The following is a 25,892-nucleotide window of genomic DNA, read 5'->3' on the forward strand; positions in this document are numbered from 1 at the left end:
CATCCCTATAGCCGCACTAAAAGTCATGCCCAAGTTCACTGGAGAATATCATAAAACCCCTGGGGAACATTAACAAGATGTAGCCACTGTCTACACTATCCATGGCATTATTCAACAAAATGTGGCCTTGAGATTACTCGTAGCTTCTTTCAAGGGAAGAGCTTTGGATTGGTTCTGATCTTTGGGTCCTAATACTATAGGAGACTAGGATTAGCTGGGTGACCATTTTTTCCAGCGATTCTTCGATAAGGCTGACAAATCATCCTTGATGCATCAATTGATCACAATAAAGAGAGCCCCTCAAGAAGTACTGATTGATTTCAACCTAAGATTTCAGAGGACCTAGCAGAGGATACCTCTATCCGCCTACCCTCATGTTGATATGGCATTTGTATTCTACTTAAAAGCTTTCAATTCCGATGTATCAGTGATGATTCAATCCCTAGGAGGCAATACTCTCCTGTAAGCATTTGACATAGCAGTCCAAGCAGAAAATAATTTGATTGATGTTGGAAAGCTCTCCCCCTGCCCCACCATGCCAGCCTTTCTTGAGATATCCCCTCAAATTCTCGAAGAAGCCTCTTCTAGCACATCTACCCCACAGTCTATGTACTCGTATCTCGTTCCTTCGTCATCATCCTTGGCCACCAAAGTTAGCGATATGAAGAACTTGTTGAGATCCTTCTCCAATGAGATTGTCAATCTAAAGTGAGCCCAAGTTCCACCCGCCAGACCCCCTTTCCAGCAGAACTTCCAAGGGAACCGACCTCCATACCAACATAACCAGCATGCCAATCACCGTACTGACAAGCCCGCTCAGTGGAATAGCCAAATAGTCCTGGTCCCGAATCCATTGAAAACTTTCTATTCAAACATTGGTAAGGAGCTGACAGTGGGTCAAAATAACCTTGCAGATGATACTAATTCTTGGTGCTTCCCATGTAACAACGCTCATGCTCTGAGGAATTTCCTGAGGGAAAATTTACAACAAAAAGTTGCCAAGCAAAGGAGTCTAGGTATGGCGCCGGATGAGTCTCTTTATACATCTTTGGGTATGGATAACACGTCTCTTGTTGCTCAAATGCAGGGCATGTCATTGTAACAAGAGACAGAGGTCGCCCCAGATTATGCACTATTTTCTGGGATGGAGGACGAGGGTGCATTTTTCACCAACGGTGCATCCAATTCAAGGGAGGGAGCCCCCTTCGTGCAGTCAGATTATAATCTCTGCTCCAAAAGGCATTTCACCGGGGATAATACCAACACTTCAGGACAAGCTCCCGTAGATACAACTCCCAAACAACCAGCGATTGGCCCCGCTTATCTGAGGAAATATTTCATCCCCTATAAGTTGAAAGAGCTGAATGTGCCCGCACCCACAATAGTAGACATTATGGAGCAGCTGAAGAAAGCTTCGGCCCATGTTTCCCTATGGGATCTCCTGAGTATCCTCGAGTAGAAGAACTGACTGAAGGAAGCCCTGTCTGAGGGCGGGAGAGATGCAAGAGAGGGCACCACCAAAGCTCCACAGACCAACGAAAAGGGTTTCCAACCTGCTACCAACAAGTCATGCTCTCCAACCGTGTTGACCAATGAGCTGCGTGATGAGAAGAGATAAATTGGGAGTTGCACTTTTTTCCATGGTTACATGGGCACATGACAGGGGATTGGGTGTTTGTTGCTCAATTTGAGCATTTTATATATACTTATTTATTTTGTTTTTTCATTTATCTATTTCTTCTTCTCAATGAGAAGTGTACCTTGTGGCAGGGCATAAAGGGGAGAGATATTGATTCTAAGCTTGCAAGAGGAGTTTAGCTACCTGGCTTGGGTAGATGTATAAGGGTGAGTTCGAACTGTTTGATCAATCATTTCTTGCCATTGCCGTAATAGTTTGTTTCAAACCAGAGGGCAACGATAGTCCCTAAAATTTAGGGACTGTAGTTGATTTCATTTTATCTTGCCATTAATTTGTTTGCCTTCAATTTTAATTTAACTCCAACTGATCTAGGTGCTTATTTGCAGATCTATATTTTTGTTGTATTTTTTTTAAAAAATATTTGTATCTACTGTAGGGGTTGAATCCTAACCCCGTGACCTCAGACTATAGATTATGTTGTTAGAATGGAAACTATATCCTTCTACATATTTATATGTTGTGAAAGATTTCATTTACTCATATATTATGTACACAATATCTTGTGCTCGAGTGCAATAAATTTTCTATTCATTGCTACGACAGTGAAAGTGTAGTTTTAAAACTAGCTTCTACATGCTTAATCCAACCAAGATACTCTACGTAGGCATTATTTTATTTGATTTACAAATTAATTTATTTCATATGGGAATATTAGCTCATTACCCAGAACTAACAAATTTCTTTACTTACCCATAAGAGCTTATTTACATGTGACAACCATACAAGGTAAGAAAATGTCATAACATACAAGATAGGTCAGACATAAATTTGTGACACAAACTCATTTATGGTAACTATTAGCTAGAAATAACATTCTGATAATGAGAACATTCTATGGTTGAATTGTGTATGACAATCTCTTTTACATATATGTGTATGATTTTAGAACCATTCTTTTTCAAAGGCTTTTGTTGCAGCTTAAAACAAGTTCCCTCCTAGAAGCTATTAGTTTAGCTTATACACCATACTTTTATGGTAGCAAGATAACATACATCCTCCATAATAAGTTTTCCTTCTTTAATCAACCCGCACAAATAAATTAGTAATGGAAATTTCTAAGTTCCAAGTTTAATGTAAGTTCTCCTCCCAACCACAGGACTATAAGGCAGTCCACCCCCGAGCTTGGGGAGGTAGCATAATGATCAGGTAGCACATATACATAACATGACAACATGGTCAAGTGAACACCACAAAAAACTCTGTCACACAACAACAATCAACCCAAGGGGAAGGCACTACACAGAGGTTTTTTACTAGAACCATGAGAGGGGGAAAGCGGAACACACTTGTGGGAAGTAGAGAAACATCTGAAACATGTTATTCCACATTAAATCACCACCATATCACCATTATTTCACACCCAACATCATAATATTTTCCTCCAGCACACAAGGCTCTCCACAAAGACACGAGGGTACTCATACCCAATAGTAGCCAACCTCATACACCAAATTTTCTCATATTATTTTAAGATGATTAAGGGTACTCATATCAAATAGAAACCAACTCCATACACCAAATGTTAACCCCTTTTTTTGAAAAGTAAGGGTACTCATACCCAATATGAAGAAACTCTTCCCACAATGCCTCATACTCTCTCATACCCCAATACATAGAGTGGACTCCTCATTAAGGGAGCCTCCTCTAATCTATTTCCCAACCCAAAAATGCACCATTACATAACACAATTGTATCACAACATGATATAGTTTAACAAGAACAATAGTAAACATGCTCACATAAATCTATTCACATTGTTACAATTGTATTGTAGCATTATATTATTTGACAAGAACCAGAAATAAACATATTCACATATATATATATATTCTCATTCAAAATGCAAGAGTGATGAAGAAGAGGCCTACCTTGATTTATCTTCACCTCTTGGTAAATATAGAAGTAGCTCTACAAACCTATCCTTACATTTCTTCCTGCTCTAATTTCACCCCTTTCATCCCTCCTTCCTCACTACTCTCCACTCTCCAAAAATATGGACAAAAAAACTATGGACTCAAATTTCCTTACGAGCCAGAATGAGTCCTCTCTTTCTTTTTCAAAACTTAAGTAAAAAGAACGCCCCCTTGCTCACACATGTGTGTGTTGGATTGTTGGCATTGACAAAACCGGTCAATCTAGAAAACCGGTATATGTGCTGAGGTTTGTCATTGATGTCCAACACTTACCGGTGAAGTGGCATAGGTAGAGTGGTGTTGTTGTTTAGTAAGCAATAGTGAATGGAAACAACATTGGTATTGAATGACCAAAGGTTACTTCAGCTCAAGGAAATATAAATTAAGTTAACCGATCTATCACTCAGGAAGATCGGTCACTCTGGTGGTGGTGAAGTCACAAAAGGTGACTCAAGCAAGGAACAAAAGGTGACTCAGGCAAGGAAACTTGTTTGCTCCAACCAACCGGTAACTCACTGGCATACAGGGGAGAGACATGATGCTAGCACAACAAACCGACAGCCAAAGAATGAACCGGTAAAGTAAGAAGTGTAGTTACATACTGGTACATCGATATGACAGAAGGAAGACAAGCGATCACCATAAATCTCATAGCAGTGATCGGCCATTTAGTTGCGGTGGCAAAGAATGAGTTGGTAAGCTTGTGTATACGCCAAATCATTTGTTGGTAAAGTTAATTTTCAGTTATCATGCAGTCAAGCATGATTACATGCAGATTCTCGGGTTCACATTTATTTGACTAACCATGACTCAGAGGTTTATATCCTTGGGAGATGCGGTGGCAGAACTGGTTGAACACTTGGCGAAATTGTTGAAAGATGCACAGAGAAAGAGCGGGAGAGTTTGAATTTGAAATCTTTTGGAATCCTTGATTGATCTGATTGAGGATATTCCTATAGGTGTCGACAGAAAATGTATAAAGAGTTCTGAGGCTCTTTCTGAAATTTTTGATCGTGAAATTTGGAACAAGGAAATCTTGTTGAAGGTGATCCAAGGTGAAGAGCAGAGTGAGAGGAAGTGCTAAGAGATGTTAGCACAATTGAGTGTGTGTGTGAGGTAGATCGACTCAGTGCAGAGTCAACAGATAGAGAACCGGTTGAGTGCAGAGCCGAAGGATAGAGAACCGACTGAGGGAAGAGCCAAAGGATAGTGGACCGATAAAGTGCAGAGCCAGAGGTTAGAGGACTGACAGAGTGTAATGCCGAAGGAGAGGTGAACGACCGAGTGAATAGCCAAAGGTGTAAGAAGGAAACCGGTGTTGTGCAAAGAAGACAAAACTGATGTGTATTGAGTGGAATGCATATTGAGATCTGATCAAGCTATCAGTAGCTAATTCAGCAGATCATCCATTTGTTGCTTTCTAACAACTGCAACATAAATCCCTTAACTAGGTAGACTTTAATAGGTCCCTATTGTAAAATCCCTTAACCGGGTAACATCTTAGCTGATGTTCTAAGTCCTCTAACCAGGCTACTTATAACAGGTTAAAGGAACTAACTGTCCTTGATCAAAATCCCTTAACCGGGTGGCACCTAACAGTGTCTTTGTAATTTCCTAACATGGATGGCTCTTAACCGGGCGTACTCCAGAAGAGTGCAAATTTTGTGAGTTCCTACTCACACCATGGTTTTCTCCCTATTGGGTTTCCACGAGATAACTCCTTGGTGTCATTGTCAACTTTTCATGCTTGCATATTTTACTTCAGTGATTCAGTACATTTTTGGATCTTAGATGAATAAAGATTTATGATAAAAGTTAAATTGTGTAATTTTGATTAAGTGATGATTCACCCCTCCCCTCTTAGAACCGGTTGGGACTAATAATTGGTATCAGAGCATCAGGTCCCTAGAATCAGAAGAAGCTTAACTGGCTTAGGGAAAGATCAAAGATGATGTGTAAGGAGGGTCCTAAGTTCTCTAAGGAGAACTACATATTATGGTGTGGAAGAATGAAACTCTATTTAAAATCCCTAGGTGAACACTATAGGAATGTGATCACAGAATACAATGAACCTACAGGGACTCTTACTCCAAAACATATCAAGGAAAGGCAAGATAATATTGTTGCTATGGATCTGATTGTTAGCACACTTTCAGATAATGAATTTGTTGAGGTACGAGATTTGAAAACAACTTTTCAGATATGGAATAAGCTGAAGACAGTCTATGGGGGAGATCCCCATGTTCAAAAGGCCAAAGTAGACAGCCTGAGAGGAAAATATGATGAGATGAGAATGCAGGAAAGTGAAAACATAGAGCATTACAGTAAAAGGATAAAGGATGTAGTAAACTCCATTAAAAGTGCAAGAGGAAAAATCGAGGAGGATGATGTGGTTAGCAAAATCCTTAGAACTCTACTACCACAATATGCAATAAGGGTCTCTACTATCCAGGAACTTAGATCCCTGGGAACAGTCAGTGTAACTCTTCACTTACTGATTGGTAAGTTGACTGCTTTTGAATTAAGCAATTATGACAACAACATACCAAAGATTGATGATGGCTTCAAAGAATCCATGATGCATGCACCCACAAGGAGAAGGAAAGAAACTGGTAGTAGCTCTACTACTAGAACCAGTCATTCCCATGAGAGTGACAATCTGCTCTTTGAGGAGCAAGAGCAAGACAAAATTGAATCTCTACTAGAAAGAAGATTGCCAAGAGGTAAAAAATAAATTACCCTTAAAGTGATTCTCCTATAATAAGATAGGTCATATTGCTTCAAGATGCCTTGGCAATGATAGAGACATGAAGGACAATTTCAAAGGTTACAGGGACAAGAGCAAGAAGGAATGTTATCTTGCAGAAGAAGGAGTCACTGATGAAGAATCAAAGAGATCTGATGAAGATGGCATTGCTTTTGTGGTAGTCAAAGAGGACAACATAGAGGAAGAAGATATGGCATTGATTTCTAGCACAAACTGGTGTGGAGAATGGGTGATCGACAGTGGCTGCACTCATCATATGTCTGGTGACAAAAGAAAATTCCTCAGCATGGAGGATTGCAATGGAGGAACAGTGAGGTTCGGAAATGATGCCCCATGTGCAGTAAGAGGTAAGGGGTCTATAGCCTTGAATGATAAGACAAACTGTGATGATGTCTGTTGGGTAGAAGGATTAAAGTATAGCTTGTTAAGTGTTGCACAACTTAACAATAAAGGATACCAGTTAGAGTTCAATAAAGGGATATATAAAATAAATAACAGATCTGGAAGTTTAATTGCCACTGGTAAACAATCAAGAGGCAATTTGTTTCATCTAGACACCACCATAGGTATATTGTCTAGTGGCTAAGGTAGAAGACAGTTGGTTATGGCATAAAATATTGTGTCATGTTAATTTTGATAGCATAGATAAAATCAATAAGGCAAAATCTGTAAGAGGTATGCCTGACATAGTAAAACCTGAAAATGCTATGTGCAAAGAGTGTCAACTAGGGAAGTTGACCGGGTCCAGCTTCAGCAGTAAAAATTTCTCATCCAAAAGTGTGCTGGACTTAGTTCACACAGACCTGTGTGGTCCCATGAGAACCAAGAGCTTCTACGGAGACTGGTATTTTATGTTATTTGTGGATGACTTCTCAAGAATGATGTGGACTGTATTTTTAAAAGAAAAATCATAAGCTTTTCACATGTTTAAAGTGTTTAAGGCTCGAGTAGAAAGAGGAACTGGTAAGAATCTGAAGTGCCTAAGATCAGATAGAGGAGGAGAGTTCACCTCTCAAGAGTTCATGAACTATTGTGAGGAAGAGGGAATCGTGAGACAAATGTCTACACCCAGAACTCCTTAGCAGAATGGAGTTGTTGAAAGAAGAAACCGAACTCTCATTGATTGTGCCAGAACTCTAATGATACAAAAGGATATCCCACATACCTTCTAGAGAGAAGCAATAAGCACTGTTGTATACACTTTGAACCGGATACAGGTAAATAAGGGGACAAACAAAACTCCTTATGAATTATGGAGTGGTTACTCACCTAATGTTTTCTATTTCAAAGTATTTGGGAGTAAGTGCTACATCAAAAGGGATGAGTACACTGGAAAATTTGATCCCAAGAGTGATGAGGGATTCTTCTTAGGTTACTCAACAAAGAGCAAGGCACACCGGTGTCGAAACAAAAGGACCAGTAAGATTGTGGAAAGTGCAAATGTCAGAGTAGATGAGTACTATGAGAAAAATGAATAGGACAATAAGAGTGAACCAGAGGACTACAAAGGGTTTGAGTACAATGTACCAGTGGAACGTACTAAAGATGATCCTATTGAAGTGCCTAATGAAGAAGCCTATGAGATAGAACCTGCACAACCAATAGAAGAAGTTCCAAGGAGTGAACCAGTATTGGCTAAATATGTTAGAAATAATCACTCTGCAGAAGATATCATCGGTGACAAGGATGCAGGAGTTCTAACCAGAAGAAGAGCAAGAGAGAATGAGTGTATGCTCTCCATTTTTTAGCCCAAAACAACAAAAGAGGCTTTGAAAGATGATGACTAGGTCAAAGCCATGGAAGAAGAACTGAAGCAAATAGAGAAAAATGATACATGGACTCTAATACCCAGATTGGAAAATAAAAATGTAATAGGCACCAAGTGGGTGTTCAAAAATAAGATGGATGAAACTAGTAAGGTAATAAGAAATAAGGCAAGATTGGTCTATAAGGGCTATACTCAAGAAGAAGGTTTGGACTATGGAGAAACCTTCGCACCAGTAGCCAAACTAGAAGGGGTCAGAAATGTGTTGGCCTATGTTGCTTATAAAAGGTTTAAAGTATACCAAATGGATGTCAAATTGACATTCTTAAATGAGGTGTTAAAAGAAGAAGTATACATAGAGAAACCAGAAGGGTTTGCATCTGAAGATGGGAGGAATATGGTATGCAGGTTGCAAAAGGCTCTGTATGGGCTGAAACAAGCACCGAGAGCTTGGTATGAGAGGTTACACTCATATCTACTAAGCATTGGGTTCAAACGAACCAGTGATAACAATAACTAGTATCTTAAGAGCGAAACTAAAGGAAAACACCTAATTACTGAGATCTTTGTGGATGACATCATCTTTGGGGGAGATGATGAGATGAGCAGGAGCTTTGCAGGACAAATACAACAAGAGTTTGAGATGTCCATGATTGGTGAGATTAAGTTCTTTATTGGCCTACAAGTCTCTCAGTTAAAGAATGACATCTTTATTAGTCAGACTAAGTACATAAGAGAAATTCTTAAGACTTTTGGAATGGAGGATTGCAAACCTATTGGAACTCCAATGGTTATAGGTTGCAAGCTATCTAAGTATGATGAGGCTGCAAAAGTGAATGAGACACTTTACCGGTCCATGATTGGTAAATTACAGTATGTTGTACATAGTAGACCAGACATAGCACAAGTTTTTGGCTTGGTTGCTAGATTTTCTGCAAATCCAAACGAAACTCACATGATGGCAGTCAAAAGAATATTCAAATACCTAAAAGGGATTGATGAGTATGGTCTCTGGTATCCACACAAAGGAGATTTTAGTCTAAGTGTCTTCACTGATTCAGATTGGGCCGAAAATGTCGATGACAGGAAGAGCACCAGTGGAGGAGCATTCTTTCTCGGAGAAAGGATTGTATCTTGGACAAGTAAGAAACAAAACTGCATATCTCAATCTACAGCTGAGGCTGAGTATGTAGTTGTTGCAATTAACTACACACAGATAGTTTGGATCAAGCAACCGCTGGAAGGAATTCAAGAAAAAATGGTTGGACTAGTAGTGATTCATTGTGACAACACCAGTGCCATTGAAATATCTAAGAACCTGGTGATGCACTCCAAAACGAAGCATATAGCCATCAAATATCACTATCTAAGGGAACAAGTTCAAGAAAAGGAAGTGGCATTGGAGTACATACCAACAAAAGAGCAGGTAGCTGATATATTCACCAAACCACTACAGAATGACACTTTTGACTATCTCAGAGGTAAGTTGGGGGTTATGCCCCTCCATTCAATATAGTAAGCAAACAGGGTTCTACATCAATCTAGTATAATTTCAAGTTTTTCAAATAAAAACAACTATATTGATGAGTGTGGACTACTCCGGTTAGGGGGAGTAGTCTTGTAAGTGTTCAGAATGGACTCTTTGGCATTGTTGTCAAAGGGGGAGATATGTTTAGAGTGTTTGAGCATTAGTGAGCATTGGCGGATATCAGTGACAGGGGGAGATATTCTTCACTTAGGGCAGAATGACTGGATTGTTATAGAGATGAAGAAGCATGCATCTAATTAGTCAAAGTTTGAAGTGTTTACCATCAATGCCAAAGGGGGATATTGTTGGATTGTTGGCATTGACAAAATCGATCAATCTAGAAAACCGATATATGTGCTAAGGTTTGTCATTGATGTCCAACACTTACCAGTGAAGACACTAACCAGTAAAGTGGTATAGGTAGAGTGGTGTTGCTGTTCAGTAAGCAATAGTGAATGGAAACAACATTGGTATTGAATGACCAAAGGTTACTTCAGCTCAAGGAAAGATAAATTAAGTTAACCGATCTATCCCTTAGGAAGATCGGTCACTCTGGTGGTGGTGAAGTCACAAAAGGTGACTCAAGCAAGGAAACTTGTTTTCTCCAACCAACCGGTAACTCACTGGCAAACAAGAGAGAGACATGATGCTAGCACAACAAATCGGCAGCCAAAGAATGAATGGTAAAGTAAGAAGTGCAGTTACATACCAGGACACCGATATGACAAAAGGAAGATAGACGATCACCATAAATTTCAGAGCAGTGATCGGCCAGTTAGTTGTGGTGGCAAAGAATGAGTTGGTAAGCTTGTGTCTACGCCAAATCATTTGTTGGTAAAGTTAACTTTCAATTATCATGTAGTCAAGCATGATTACATGTGGATTCTCTAGTTCGCATTTATTTGACTGAACATGACTCAGAGGTTTCTATCCTTGGGAGATGCGGTGGCAGAACTGGTTGAACACTTGGCAGAATTATTGAAAGGCGCGCAAAGAAAGAGCGGGAGAGTTTGAATTTGAAATCTTCTGGAATCCTTGATTGATCTGATTGAGGATATGCCTGTAGGTGTCGACTGAAAATGTATAAAGAGTTCTAAGGCTCTTTCTGAAAGTTTTGATCATGAAATTTGGAACAAAGAAATCTTGTTGAAGGCGATCCAAGGTGAAGAGCAGAGTGAGAGGATGTGCTAAGAGATGTTAGCACAATTGAGTGTGTGTGTAAGGTAAATCGATTAAGTGTAGAGTCGACAGACAGAGAACCAACTGAGTGTAGAGCCAAAGGACAGAGAATCGACTGAGGGTAGAGCCGAAGGGCAGTGGGCCGACAGAGTACAAAGCCAAAGGTGTAAGAAGGAAACCGATGCTATGCAGACAAGACACAACCGATGTGTATTGAGTGGAATGCATATTGAGATCTGATCAAGCTATCAGTAGCTAATTTAGCAGATCATCCATATGTTGCTTTCTAACAATTGCAATGTAAATCCTTTAACTGGGTGGACTTTAACAGGTCCCTATTGTAAAATCCCTTAACTAGGTAACATCTTAGCTGATGTTCTAAGTCCTCTAACCAGGCTACCTTTAACAAGGTAAAGGCACTAACCGACCTTGATCAAAATCCCTTAATCAGGTGGCACCTAACAGTGTCTTTGTAATCTCCTAATAGGGATGGCTCTTAACCGGGCGTACTCTAGAAGAGTGCAAATTTTGTGAGTTCCTACTCACACCGTGGTTTTCTCCCTATTGGGTTTCCACGAGATAACTCCTTGGTGTCACTGTCAACTTTTCATGCTTGCATATTTTACTTCAGTGATTAAGTACATTGTTGGATCTTAGATGAATGAAGATTTATGATAAAAGTTAAATTGTGTAATTTTGATTAAGTGTTGATTCACCCCTCCCCTCCCAGCATAGGTTGGGACTAACAATGTGAGCAATTTCTTCATGAATCCGCACCTTTCTCATGTGTGGACATGATAGTAGAAAAGATGCCTTGTATAAGATTGTTCCAAGTGTCCCCCATTCCCTCATGTCTACCTTGCCAATTTATCCATGTGGTCAAACTCGTCACATTTGAAACTGATCATAAGAGGGGTCAAAAATCACATGTAACTAACTTTAAGGTTTTCAAAAGGGTCCTATCCCATAGCCCTATGGCCTAAGAGGTTAGAAACCCCATAATTTAGTGAAAATGACTTAATAACCTCACTTAAGCATTAGATAAATATTAGTTGCACACCAAAATCTACATGCCACATTTTACTATTGAACCCACTTAAAACATCACATTGACACAACCTTGCAATACATCACATACTTAAAATCGCATTCACATTTTACCACACAAAACTTTTCTCATCACAACATAAACACATAACAGAAGACCTTAGCCTCTCCAAAAGGCTAGGTCGGCTTAATTGGCTTAGCACAAGTTCACCAAGTTACCTCCCCGTCCCATTGACCATGGAAACTTGCACACTCAATTTCAAATGTTAGTGTTATCTTGTAAGTTTTATAACTCAAGTAATGGAAACATGAACATGTGTAAATTATATACATCCTATCTAACAAATATCTATAAATCATGTCATTTATGATTTAATTTCATTAGTAATTTAACATATGAATAAAATAAGTATTCATGATAATCCATTCATAAACATGTGCACCATACATTATAATTGAGACATGCACTACATTTCGAAGAAGAATTTCTAGCTAACCACAACCGGTATCATCCACATAATCTCATGACCACATACAAGCATACTCACGTATCAATATTTAATTAGATAACAATAATCAATGGCCCATAACAAAATAGTAGCATCATGATAAAAAGTCTCAATGGCATAAAAATGAGCAAAACATTGATTAGATAGTCCATCACAGGGAGGTGAGCATCACACACACACACACACACACACACACACACACACACACACACACATATATATATATATCTTGCTATATCTATCACTCCTCCCCCCCCCCTCTCTCTCTCTCGTTAACTTCATCTCTCCCTTCATCTCTCCTACTCTATATCTTTATCCCTATTTATTTATCTCCATTTCTCTTTCTATCTCCCTTACTCTATATCTTCATTATCTCCACCTCTCTGTCTCTTATTTTCCCCATCCATCTTGCTCTATATCTCTATCTTCACTCTAACTTTATCTCCTCCTCTATCTCTCTCCTCATCCCTCTCAATCGCTCTATATCTCACTCTATCTATATCACTTCCTCTATGTTTGTCTCTCTCATTCACTTCATCTTTTCCTCTATCTTTCCTACTATATATCTTCATCTCTACTTCTCTATCTCTATTTCTTTCTCTATCTCCCTCTCACTCCTCTCTCTAAATCTTTATATCCATATCTTTCTCTACCTCTATCTCCTTGTCTCTATATCCCTCCCTTTATGTCTATATCGCTCTTTATCTATATCTTTTCCTCTCCCCCTCTCCCCCTCTATATATTGAGATATATCACCTTCTCTTACCCTTTTGTATCTCTCTCCCTCTATATCATCATATATATCTCTTTCTTCCTCTATATCTCTCCTTGTCTTTATCTCTCCCAATACATATCTCTACATCTCCATCTATTTTTATCTCTCCCTCCTCTATCTCTATATATTTATCTCTTCCATCTCTATTTATCCACTTTTTCTTTCTACCTTTATCTCTCCCTCTCCTCCATCTCAATCTCTATATTCTTCTTTATCTATTCCCACCCCTCTGCCCTTCCTCTCCCCCTCCTCCTCTCTCTTCCCAACTTTACGTCTCCCTCCCTCTCCCTCTTCATTTCGATTGGAAAAATAACATGAACCTATTGGTAATGGAATCTAATTATTCATACAAACATGCAATAAATAAACCAAAATTTTCACTAATTAACCTTCCAAACTTCTTCAATGTACCCATTGCACACCAAAAGTACAATTGCTAATTTAAAAAAAAACAAACGTTAAACTTTCTCAAATCTTGTTTCTCAAGACCTTTCGCTTCCTTGGAAAGGCGAAGTGTCTGGTCACCATTATAACATTCCTCCACCTGAACGCCTTTTATAGTCATTATGAATTTTGTCGCGTCTTACAAAACAAACTTTATAATTAACAAGAGTAATAATCAATGTTTGAACAAAAACGTGAGCAAAAAGCAGGGGCACATTTGCAGTTGTATGTAAATTCAGAGAATTCAGATGAGCGTTTCGACGCTCCACCTCCAACTCAATTGTTCTCTGCACAGGCATCCGTCTCGCCAACTGCTCATGTGAGCCTCAGTCCAAAGGCCGAGGCTCTCGCACAGGCTCATCGAGGGCGTGTAGAAGCCGAGGCCCAAGCCTACCTCGACTCTGAGATCAGGAAACTAGAGGCTAGGGCACAAAAACTCCAGGTACACTTTTCTCAGGATGAAATTTAGTAATGCCCCCTTATATTTGCTCGATCTTTCTGTTTCTTATTCAAGCATTTTCAATGAAAATTTGTCCAGGCAAAAGCAGAGAGGAAGAGGATGCACGAAGAAGCAAAGGCCCTCCAAGTTGGGAAACAAGAACAAGTCCGTGCTGATCAAACAATGCAAAATGCCCAGGTATTGAGTTTTTCTTCAATGTTCAAAGATCTCTAGTACACATGCTTAATTCATTCCCACACAAGTTATAGTAGCGTCTTTTGCTGTTCTCAAAGATTGGTCTTGCTTCAGATACATGGGAATTACTTTAGGAATTGACCCTCATGAACTATTTTATGTTTCAGTTGATCAGCTTTTGCAGGGTCATTTTGTGACTAATTTTTTTTAACAGTTCAAGTATGGCTTATTTTTACAATTCCCTCCAGTCATGTTTGTTGATGTTTTTAACTTTGACTGTAGTGTTATAGTAAACTTTACATATATCAATTAAAATTCAAAATGTAAACCTCCCAGTACTTAGTGTTCTACCAGTCAATTATAATTCTTTTTTTTACAAATCTTATATCTAAATTTGGGTTGATCAAATGTTTGTAGTTCAATTGATTAAGTACAATTGATGGGGCGATGGTATGTTCATTGATTTTACTATCCACCAAAGTTCAAATCCGGAGAGGTAATATATAAAGGATGAGATCAGGTTTGTGTCTAAATAATTTTGGTGAAACGGGTACTGCTCAGTCTTTGGCTTTTAGCTGAAGTAGTATAAACATAGGCTTGTACTCTTCAAGTCCTTGACTTTTAGCTGAAGAGGTATCAACATAGGCTTGTACTCCTGTATTGGGTAGCAAAATGAATTCATATGTTAAACTATTTTGATGAAATAAATACCCCTAATCCTTAACTCTCAACTGAAAAAATGAAACCTATACAAATCAAGCTCCTTCCAGATATTTCTTTTAATTTCTTTGCTACACTTGGGAATTAAAATTATATGCCCTGCAGCTGACATCTTAATTACTATAATTTGCCCAATGAATATTTGTATGGTTTTACCTAACGACCAAATTTACACCCAAAAAAGATCCTTACAGTCAGTCAGCAACTATAACTCAACATTCCTTCTCACAAAAACATATCTGTCAATTTTTACATCTTTAAGCGGGGATCTTACACCCAAATCTTAAAAAATTTATCAAAACCTTGATCCTTTCTCTCACTTGCCTAACAGGGTGTCTCTGTTATGAAGAATCAACAAGAGGGACGGAGAGGGAATATAACATAGAAATCTGCAAGCTTATAAATTCTAAATCAAAATAGGATTGACTGCAGAGCAATCTCTCAGTATTGCAATTGTCTTACTAATGCTGACACTGTTTTCTGTTGGTTTAGGTAAAGGCTGATAAAATTCTATCAAAGGCTCGAGAAGATGCGCTTAGAATAAAAGCTCATGCCAGTGAGCAGACAGAGAAGGCCATTGCAGATGCATATACAAGAGCCGAAAGGGTGAAAAATTTTGTTCAATAAAACAATAATGGGTATTGTTTACACTTAGAGGAGTTATGGTATGCTATATATTTAACGTTGGGTAAATCTGGATGTTTTGCAGTGCAAAGCAGAGGTTGAAGAGACAAAGAAAAAGGCTGTGGCAGAAATTACTGAACGTGCTCATTTAATGATAGCTATTGGTGAGCTTCCGTCTGCTCAACAAACAGTGGTTATAAGAATGAAGAATAGTTGGGTATGCCATCCTTGAAAAATCAAAACACATTATTATTATTATTATTCATTTGACCATTTGAGAGCAATAAGAGAGCAATAGGAGTAATTTCAACTTTCAGGGAATGTATATATCTACAGTAGTCTGGATTCCATTTATTTTTATAGGGTAGTAGTATTTCGGAGTATTCTTGCCTTCAATATTTAGAAGGAAATGTATTGGGCAGTCAACATTATATTTTCTACAGCAAAGTGAAAGCTCTTCAGTATATATCTTTTTTGAATAATAAATATGCATATTGCAATTTTTTTGGTCTTGATAGTTGGTTTTTAGTAAAATATTAATGATAAGCACCGCCATGAACTCGAACATTATGAGATCACATCAACTAGGCTGCACTTTTTTTTAATCTCTTGTCCTGTACATCAGGGTTGTGCAAATTATTCCATCTCCAGAGAGTGCAGTCACAGCAAATTCAGAATCTGATCAATTGCTTTTTATATTGTTTTAATATTTTTGATTTCCCAATTCAGTAAAAGATGTATTGGACTGGTTTCATACTATTGAGATTACCAATAAGAGTGAGTTATTGGCATTCCACATCTGCTTGACAACCAAAGGGCTAGATTGCAAAATCATCTCTAATCTTGTTCTATCTGCTGTTAAAATTGCCATTTATAAATAAGAGAGCACTCTGCATTCAATTGGCAATATTTGTTATCATATGTTGGGATATTTGAAACAAGTATGTGACTATAGTAATATTTTTTTCATTATAGATTTGTTTAAAGAGGAAAAGGTTCAGAAATAAGGAAGTTTATTTACAAGCTTACTTACAAAAGAAGGATTTACTTTATCATAAACCATTTTTGATCTTATAAGTTTAAAATTTTTTCTATTCTATGTTATTCCAATAAAATGAAAAGAACAAAAAATGCAATGCAGAAATCAATGACAAAATAAATCTGTTGATACTTATGAGTTTGAATTCTTTGACTTAACATTACACCAGAATAGGATTTAATATTTAAATTGCATTGCCTACAATTGTGCTAGTGAACTTAGTGGGTAATGCCTGCAAAAGTATAAGATGATGCTGCTGTGAAGGAAATCAAAAATCTTGATAAATGGAAGTACAAGTCCTGTTGGGAATAAACGGTCATTCAAATATAAATATTTTATTTTTAATTTAAAGTGTTAGTAGTATTTTTAATTTATGACGAGAGATACTAAATTTTAAATGTTAGGAGCATTTTTAGTTTATGATGAGTTATACAAATCACATATAAGCTAAGTATATTATTAGTTGCTCAAGTTTAGTTCTTGATTTGTATGTTGTAAAATCAAATTCATTAAAATGTTAAAATAATTATTTGTTGAAGATTAATAAATAGAAGAATGTCGAAAGATTTAGCTCTTTAAAGTTCATTGTTCTATTATAATATTCCTTGGACATAAATGCAAAAATAAAAAAATATAGCACCTCATTTTGAAAGGGTGACCTCTAAAATTAAATAATAATATGTAAATTCAATATTTGATGATATGATGATATGGGAGAGAGTTATTTTCCTTATTTATAGGCTTAATTATGTAGGGCATAGTCTTTTATCCTAACTTAGAGGGATTAGTTTATCAATTAATATTTATGCGAGTTAAGCATGCCACAAGTGCTTGTCCTTATTATACTTTAAATATAAAATATATATTTAGGAATATATCATATTAAGATCATAACATGACCCCATCCAACTATATTAAATTTGGTGCACTTTTTATTGTCACAACTATCTTAAGTCTTGATTTTAGAAATATTTTATATGAATCCTAGGTTTTTAATCTGTTGAAGATTGGTGGATGGGACCAATTTCATAGTGATGCCAGTAAAATGAACAGTTTTAGCAATCAATATAAATTCATAATAAAGTCCAACCATAAATCTAGGAATTTAACCATTTTACAACATATCGAGGAATATTAGCATATGAGTAAGTATGGAATATAGAACATTACCTCCCTTATGATGCTCCCAATGCCATTTGATTTTCCTCATCCTCCTCTTCATGACCCCATTGCTACAAAATTGACAAATGAAGTTTTGGAGATGGTTGAAGATAATGAATGTGGATTGCTCTCACGTTTGCATAATAAAGGATGGATGGATGGATGAAGATTTTGACATGGTAAGGAGGGTGTGGATTGGTGACTAGATGGCTTATGCAATCAAATTGATAGCATACGAATGCAATGGAAGTGGATGATTTGCAAAGGGGAGGGACTCCAATTTATAGATTTATAGATTTAGAATGGACGATGGAGATCAAAAGATGATGAAGGGTCAAGATTGAATGTGAGAGAAGAGGACAAGTGGGAGATCCAAGAGATTTAGCCATAAAGGCATTCCTTGACTCCACACTCCTCAAGGACATGGGGAAGAGGGACAAAGGACATTGGAAAGATGAACAAGGAATTGAAAATACCTTGGGAATGAGAATAGGAATTGAAAATTCGTGGGAAGAGAGGTATGGGTGGGTAGATAAAAGTGGGTAGCATTCAAGTTTGGGAGGTGAGATGGGAGAGCCATTTACGACATGTGGTTGACTCATTCCTAATATGTGCAAATGATTAGTGAGTGTGATTAGGTTAGATAATGAGGGGTTATGGCGCAAGTGGACAACTTAGGAGGATGTGATGGGTGGAGAGAGAGTGAGTGGAGAATTTTAAATTGAGAGAAATGATAATGATGATTAAGCCTGGATTAATTAGGCTAAATGATAGGGATTAGGAGGATGATTTGTAGGAATTGGGATATTAGTTTAATTAATTGTGAATCAATTTAACTCATTGGGATTAGAAGGAAGATTGAAATATTTGCCTAAGGTTGAGTTTGATTTATTTAAATAAATCAAACTTTAGAAGAAATGAGATATATATAATTAATTGATAAATTAATTATATGGATGGAAGGGGGTAATTAATTAAATGTGATTTAATTAATTTAGGAATAATAAAGGGCTAACATGGTTAATAAAATTAATACACTTCACTTCATTAAAGCATAGGATTTTCGAAGTGCTGCCGCTCAAAAACTCCCACCCAATGGCCTGCGTTCTAGGGACGACGCCTGGAGGAAGCCCTTCGGCTTGCGTTGTCCCTGGTCTTGGAGGTAGCCCTTCGGCATGTGTTGTCTCTAGTCCTGCGCCAGGTGATGTGTCGTCAAGCCCTGCGACTGATGGTGGTGGTGCTGCTGCAGATTCTGGGATATTGGATGCAAAGCATGTTGTTAGTGAGGCTACTAAGAGTTCGTATGCGGATCGATTGGGTAAGGAGACTCAGTGGTTCCCTGTTTGTCGCTCCATTGTTGTTAACTTTGATGATGAAATGATTAATGAAATAGATCAAGTGGCCTCTGATCTATCTTTGCATGCGGTTATTTGTCGATTTAAAGGCTTTTGGCCTAGTCTTCCAAGGCTTCATGATTGGGTCTCTAAGCATTGGGAGCCCCTTATTTTAGACTCGGTGCATATTTTCCCTCTAGCCAAGGGTTTCTTTGTTGTTAAGTTTGAAAAACCAGCTAACAGAAAGGTTATTCTTTGCGATCATTTTTTTATTTGGAAGAATCGTTACCCTTTGATGATTAAACCATGGCATGAGAACTTCGTTCCTTTGTCTGAATCCTTCTGTAAGATGCCAAAGTGGGTTAGACTTCCTAACCTCCCTCTTCACTTTTGGGTGGATCCACTTCTTGAGGTTGTGGGGGATGCTTTGGGAGATTTTCTGATGGTAGATGTTGAGTCTTCTGATATCCTTCATTCTACCTACGCTTGTATCTTGGTGGATATTGATGCTTCTAAGGGGTTGCCTGAGGAGATTAAACTATCGACTCCCGAGGGTTTCTGGATCCAACCTCTGGATTATGAAGGCATTCCCTTTAGATGCAGAAGGTGCTTCAAGACAGGTCATGTACAGCTAAATGTGATTTACACAAAGTTAAAGCAAAGAAGCCTTCGTCTTGGTGGCTTGGGGCTTCCTCCCACCATTACATGGTGTTAAAGGGCTCTTCTCAGATGGGTATGGGGCCTGATATTTCTTCTGAAAATGTTGTTGAAGATGCTCCGCCTACCACTAATGTGAATGGTGAGATGGTTCGTTTGGAGCCAATTGGCGGTTCGCAGTTGTCAAATGTTGTTGGATCTGCCCCTGTTGCTGGTTTTGATAGGTCTGAGGGTGTTGTTCATGTGTCTAGGGAGGTTGTTGGAGCGGTTCTTGTGCCTGTTGTTGTTTCCAATGGTGTTTCTGACCCAAGTCCTGCTATGCCTGCTGGAGCTTTGTTGTTTGATGGCTATCCCTCAACTGTTGATTTTCCTGCGTTAAATTCATTGGAGTGGCAAGATGAGGCTGCTAAAGTTGAAGATGGTTGGATAATGGTTAAAGGTAAACGGTCTAAGAGGTCCTCACCTTCTTTTGACATGACCCTTCGATCCCACATGAAGGGTCCCAAAGGGAAATCCTAAGTGTGGGGGTTGTCTTAACCCTTGTGGGTAGTTGTGCTATGTTTGTTCTGGGTTGCCTGTATTTTCTCAGGCAGCTTGTCTCTTTGGGGTTTCTACCCTTTCTTTATCTGGTAGGCCTGCTGGTTTTCTATGTCTATTCTTTTTAGCAGCTTCATTTTGCTTTTGTTGGAAGCTGTAGAGTCAGTTGTGCTGGTTTTTTGGTTGTGGTTTTCATTGTTAATATCTTTGCGCAACCTGCTTTGTTGGGTTCTAGATCTCGGTAAAATCTATTGGGTTTCGGGTCCCTTCAAAACCTATTGTATGGGGTTTCTGGTCCCCTTAAAACCTATTTTCCCTTATTCAAAAACATGGTTAATAAAATTAATTATGTAATGCGGGGTAATTAATTAAATAATTTAATTAATTTTATGTGTCTACAAATAGGATGCACATTTTCCATATAAGCCTCGATTTTTATCAATTTTCTCTACATTCTTCAAGTGAGGGTGGTCTTAACTTTTGATTTCAAACTTCTTTTTTGGTGTCAATTTTTAAAAGCGTGTACTTCTAAAAGGAGTTCATAAAAGAGGAGTTTAATAATATTAATACATGTGAAGTTGTATATCAATAAAATTTATTAATTTTTCCTCTGTTTGTTAATGGGTCTACGAGGTTTAATCCTACGTTGAAGGCGAATAGGAATGTGGAATGGAGTAAGCCAGAGGAGGGTTGGATTAAAGTAAACTTTGACGAAGCATCACAAGGAAATCTTGGCCTGTCAGGGGTTGGCTATGTGGCAAGATATTGGGCGGGGATCATTATAGCATTGGGGGTGTATAAACTTGTGAAAGAGATAGATAATGAGGTGGAAGCCCAAACAACGTGGTTGGCAGTTAAAATGGCTAAAAGATTAAACCTCTCCATGATCCATTTGGAGGGTGATTCTCAAATAATTACAAATGCTTTGATAAAAGGAGAATTTGGGGCTTGGCGGATTAATAAATTGATTAAAAGCACAAGGGAATCACTTGAAACATTCACAAAATTTAAAATTTCTCACATTGTGCGTGAGGGTAATTCGGTAGCCGATACACTCTCCAAGGTTGCAATAAATCTTAATGAAGAAGGAAGTCAGGTGATGTGAGATGATTCACATGGACTTCACTTAGTGAACCTAGGTTATATCACGTGCATTCATGGCATACTAAAGAATCCCCCTATTTTCAAAGAATATTGCCCTAAACTCCTTTCTTGCCACTCTTTCCAATACACAACCTAAATTAAAAACCCCCCTATTTTCACCAAATACACCAAATATTGTATGTATCAATTTTTTCTTTAACATTTTCCATACCCCTCTATATTTCTATATTATGTTATGATAAAGAGTTGGCTAGGTTTTAAGAAAAACTCTACATTTGGTGAAAGGTGCTAATATTAATTGATGGGTTCTAAATTAACTAGAGCTACTATTTAACCTGGCTTGGTTTAAAGTTGGAGCCCTTGATACATGTTAACCATTGAATATCAGAGGAAATATTGTTATATTCTTTCGATTGAAATTAACAAGTCATAATATTGGTGTTTCCAACTTGTTAGGACCATTTAAAATTTGGCAAGATTTAGTTAAGTGTTCGTCCTAATTTCCCCCTTTTTGTTTGTGCTAGGGTTGAATAAATTTTTTTAACGCAAGTGTCAAAAAATTACACATCATTCTTGGTTTGTTTCCCCTTTTGTTATAATCATGCGTTGACCTATTGAACCGGTTAATCAAGCCTTTAGTATGACTTTGAGCCTATCACATTGTTTTTTCACCAACCCCTTTGTGTTAGGATTTATGAAATTGACTGGTCATAATAGCTCCATGGGCCTTTTGTTCGAAATTGTTCTAATTTTTCCTAAGCCCTAGGCGAAACGGCCCCATGACCCTTTATAAGTCATGACAAATACCCATGTGCACAATTGTTCACTTAAGTTTCCCCACACCCCCACACTATTTGACTCTAGTCAGACTATGGGTTGTGGGTTGGTGTGGTCATACTCCACGAGGTGTATAACGTCAACAAAATGTAGGTCACAAGTTGGCGAGATAAGGCAAAATCTTAAGGTAATGTTTCCTCGCCACCCTGCTACTAAGATATAGCGGTTAAACATAAGACACAGACTAGTGAGATCAAAGAGAGAGAAAGTCTAGCGGTCAAGGGCTAGTAATCCCTGCCACCCTAAGTGTGTAAAACAACATAGGTTTATACATCACAGGATTGTGGGTTGTTATTGAAGTCATACTCCGCACAGGTTGACTACATTAAAGAGAGATTGTGGGACAGAGGGAAGCAAAGTAAATGGTAAAAGGCTTCAACAACCTTGTGGGCCTTGAATTTAGTTAGAGGATGGACTACGAGATAGCAGGGATAAACAAAGTAAAGGAAAATTTCCCCCATTGTCCCATTGGAAGGAGATACTTGAGGCACAACACTGGTGTAGGCTCGCGAGACACGATGCTTGAGGAAAGAAAGCATTTAATGAATGAACAAATGCCATGTCATCCGAGCAATTAGAGTCAAGATAAATAGTGACCATCTGATCAAGGATCAATGGTGGAGTTTTAAAATCGATGTATCTACCACCTTTCAACACTCACACAAATTGAATTAATGGCGTCTGAAGGATGCATGAAGACATACCATAAATTCTAGTTTTGAAAAACATTTTCCCATCTTACTTTCAAAAAATTTAGTGTAAGGAGCTGCCAAGTGAGAAAGAGCGTTTTGCGCAGTGAAGTAGGGTTTCAAAGTGATAGAAAACCAATAAGTTGACTATGTTGCTTGTTTTGTATTCTAGGTGAGAGGCGAGAAAACCATTCCATTGCTTGCCCTCCTAGATTGTGAGGGAAGAGATGCATAAGGTGGGTTTCATTGTCTACAACCTCTATACAAGTGGTAAAGAACTCGTGGATAATGGTCTTAGGGGTCTCCTTTTCCCTTATAATTTTCAAATTTAGGCACTTAAAAACTTCTAAGGAAAGGTGGCATGTACAAAATTTTACCAAAGGGGTATAGACATAAATCCTCCATGGTATAACTTTTCTTTGTACCCCCAACTTGAAGATTAGACATTTGGCATTGTAAGCTCTGCGCTTGTTGCATGACTATATCAATTTGGGTCGGTAGGAACCTAGATGTTGAGGTTTGGATCGAGGAATAGGTTGGTGTTGGTATAGGTATGTAAAATTATGAAAGAGTTGAGAATTGTCTAAAGGCGCTCGATGGGGTGAATTAAGTGTATTAGGTATTAGCATTTTATCAATGTTATAGAGAAGGGGTTTTGCAAGTTCTAGTTGGGTGGTGGAACATTTTGATGACTAAATGTGGATTACACTGAGACTAAAGTGGAGATTTGAGACACACTAGTCATTGCTTAAGAGGGAGCACTATTATTTGCTTGAGACGAGGCACTATTATTCGCTTAAGGATTTGAGGACAATGTGTTATGAGTTGAGCTTTGATTTTGGGTGTTGACATTGGAAGATACGGGATCTTGTGTGGAAGCCACATTGGTTTGATTGACCAATGGGGTGTTGAAAAGAGGATTGTTGTAGAAAGATGTAGATATAGCACTCTACATGGCACTTTGGTTGGTCCTCACCAAAGGAATGCTAGTGGATACTTGTTGTGAAGCTGAGCCTTTTGAAGATCCCATACTGTGAGAATTTTGAGATCCTGGTTGCATTAAGTTGAGGGGAAACTTGACACCATTTTGTGCTAATAATAGGAAGCACCTATTTGGGTCATGGTTGAGGAGCACATTTATGATTGCGAGGATTTAGGGGTTTTGTTGAGCATCATCAAGTTCTTCACTAGTTAACCCCTTTTGATTTTTTCTACGAAATATGGATCATTAAGATTGGAAGTGGTAGCATGATCCATTAAGGTAGCTGGTTTTCGACCTTATCTACATGGGTGTGATGTAAGGTCTATAGTGCTAGTGGGATTGAAATTGGGGTCATTGTTGAGATCTTGAAATTTTCACTCTTTGTGATCAGGTATAGGTCATGGAGGACACCTAAAAAAAGAATGCACTAAGGAAGACAAAGAAGAAAATTATGTTTTTGGTGTTTTTAAGAATTTTGAAGATAATGCAACTAAAGGATGGTGATGTTTTTTGTATTTTTGAGGTAATACCTTGGATGATAATGGATCTAAAGTGCACCTATGTTTTGGATTTTTCAGAAAAATAACGAGACTAATATGCACCTATGTTTTTTGGATTTTTTAGAAAAATAACGAGACTAATATGCACCTTTGTTTTTGGATTTTTGAGAGAAATAATGAGACTAATATGCACCTATGTTTTTTTAATTTTTGAGAATTTAGGAAGATGATATAGTGATAAACTTAATCATAGAGTATGCAATTCTACAATCTATTGATTGCTAATAAATTTATAAAATTGAAAGAGGTAGCATACCTGGAAATAAGATGTGGTTAATTGACAATTTGATAAAAGTTGTGACCTTGTGATAGATTAATGAGTGTAAGGGGCTAAACTTGAGGACTGGTTGAGAATGAAATTTGACAAGGTCTTGGTATCTTGACAATAACCAAGGTTTAATCCTAAGGCTTGATTTCCTAATTTCTGTAAGAATGGTTGATTCCTATAATGCGATTTGTCTAAGGACACTAATGTTTGCAAACTTGAATTTTGATCTAGGAGGACCCTAAAGGAAACTAATGTTGCAAAAATAGAACTAGATGAACCTCTTGTTCCTAATGACCTTGTAAAACATAGAGTTAAAAAGTAGATTTTGAATCCCAATTAGATAGTTTGTGACTAGATTGAGTTTATTATTTTAGCAGACAATTGTGTGACTGAAATAGATAGATGCTTGAAAGATTGTAGGTAATCACATAGCTCAAATGTTAGATGCGTGAAATATTGTAGGCCATTGCGTGACATATTTTAGTGAATGTGTAAATTAAAAGAAGTTGTGTGATAGATTTATCAGTTGCGTGACTAATGGTTTTAGACAATTATATGTAATTTTTTTCAAGGAAACCAGATTATCAACCAATCATAAAATAGTGCATACAATTTGGTTGCTAACTTGCATTACTATGAAATTCAGAGTTTCACATTAAGGGCCTAAATTAGCCTAAAAATAGACTAAATCTACTAGCATAAACACAACAATTTTAAAAAATACTTTAGAAGCAAGCACTTGTCCTACTCAAGGCAACAAAGGATACTACTTGATAGGCCCCCCGTTGTAATAAAATACCTATCCATAGCATATAGATAGAGATCCAGGCCTACAAAAGTTTTCCCTTCTCTCTTACCCTAAAGGTCTAAAGACCTTATGAACTAAGGAGTTCCTATTTTACTATGGGAGGTACAACAGGGTACGATCCTCACTCCCTGAACTATCAAGCATAAGGTTTTTGGCTTCTAATTACAAGGGTTTTTAACTAATATTCAAAGGAATTGATGCATCCACATTTGATAGTGAGACACTTAAGTCTCTAGTCAACCTTGTATGGCTCTAAGTCCACCCCCAAATTAACACTATTGGCATATAATCGTGAGATGGGCTACAATTTTC

At 37.8% G+C, this 25,892-nt stretch overlaps 2 protein-coding genes across 2 annotated transcripts; both read left to right on the plus strand.

Annotated features, from left to right (window-relative positions):
* The first annotated feature begins 13,763 nt into the window (after positions 1 to 13,763).
* Positions 13,764 to 16,116, plus strand: LOC131066572 (uncharacterized). The gene is made up of 4 exons (XM_058001379.2): positions 13,764 to 14,068; positions 14,165 to 14,263; positions 15,473 to 15,586; positions 15,690 to 16,116. The coding sequence occupies exons 1-4, from the start codon at positions 13,805 to 13,807 to the stop codon at positions 15,834 to 15,836; spliced, it is 624 nt and encodes a 207-aa protein (XP_057857362.1). The 5' UTR covers positions 13,764 to 13,804; the 3' UTR covers positions 15,837 to 16,116.
* A 2,783-nt stretch (positions 16,117 to 18,899) lies between these two features.
* On the plus strand, positions 18,900 to 19,853 carry LOC131857612 (uncharacterized). The gene has a single exon (XM_059210300.1). It carries the CDS (start codon positions 18,900 to 18,902, stop codon positions 19,851 to 19,853), a length of 954 nt encoding a protein of 317 aa, XP_059066283.1.
* Positions 19,854 to 25,892: the final 6,039 nt, after the last annotated feature.

Source organism: Cryptomeria japonica, chromosome 1 (assembly GCF_030272615.1).
Source record: "Cryptomeria japonica chromosome 1, Sugi_1.0, whole genome shotgun sequence".
Taxonomy (NCBI): Eukaryota; Viridiplantae; Streptophyta; class Pinopsida; order Cupressales; family Cupressaceae; genus Cryptomeria; species Cryptomeria japonica.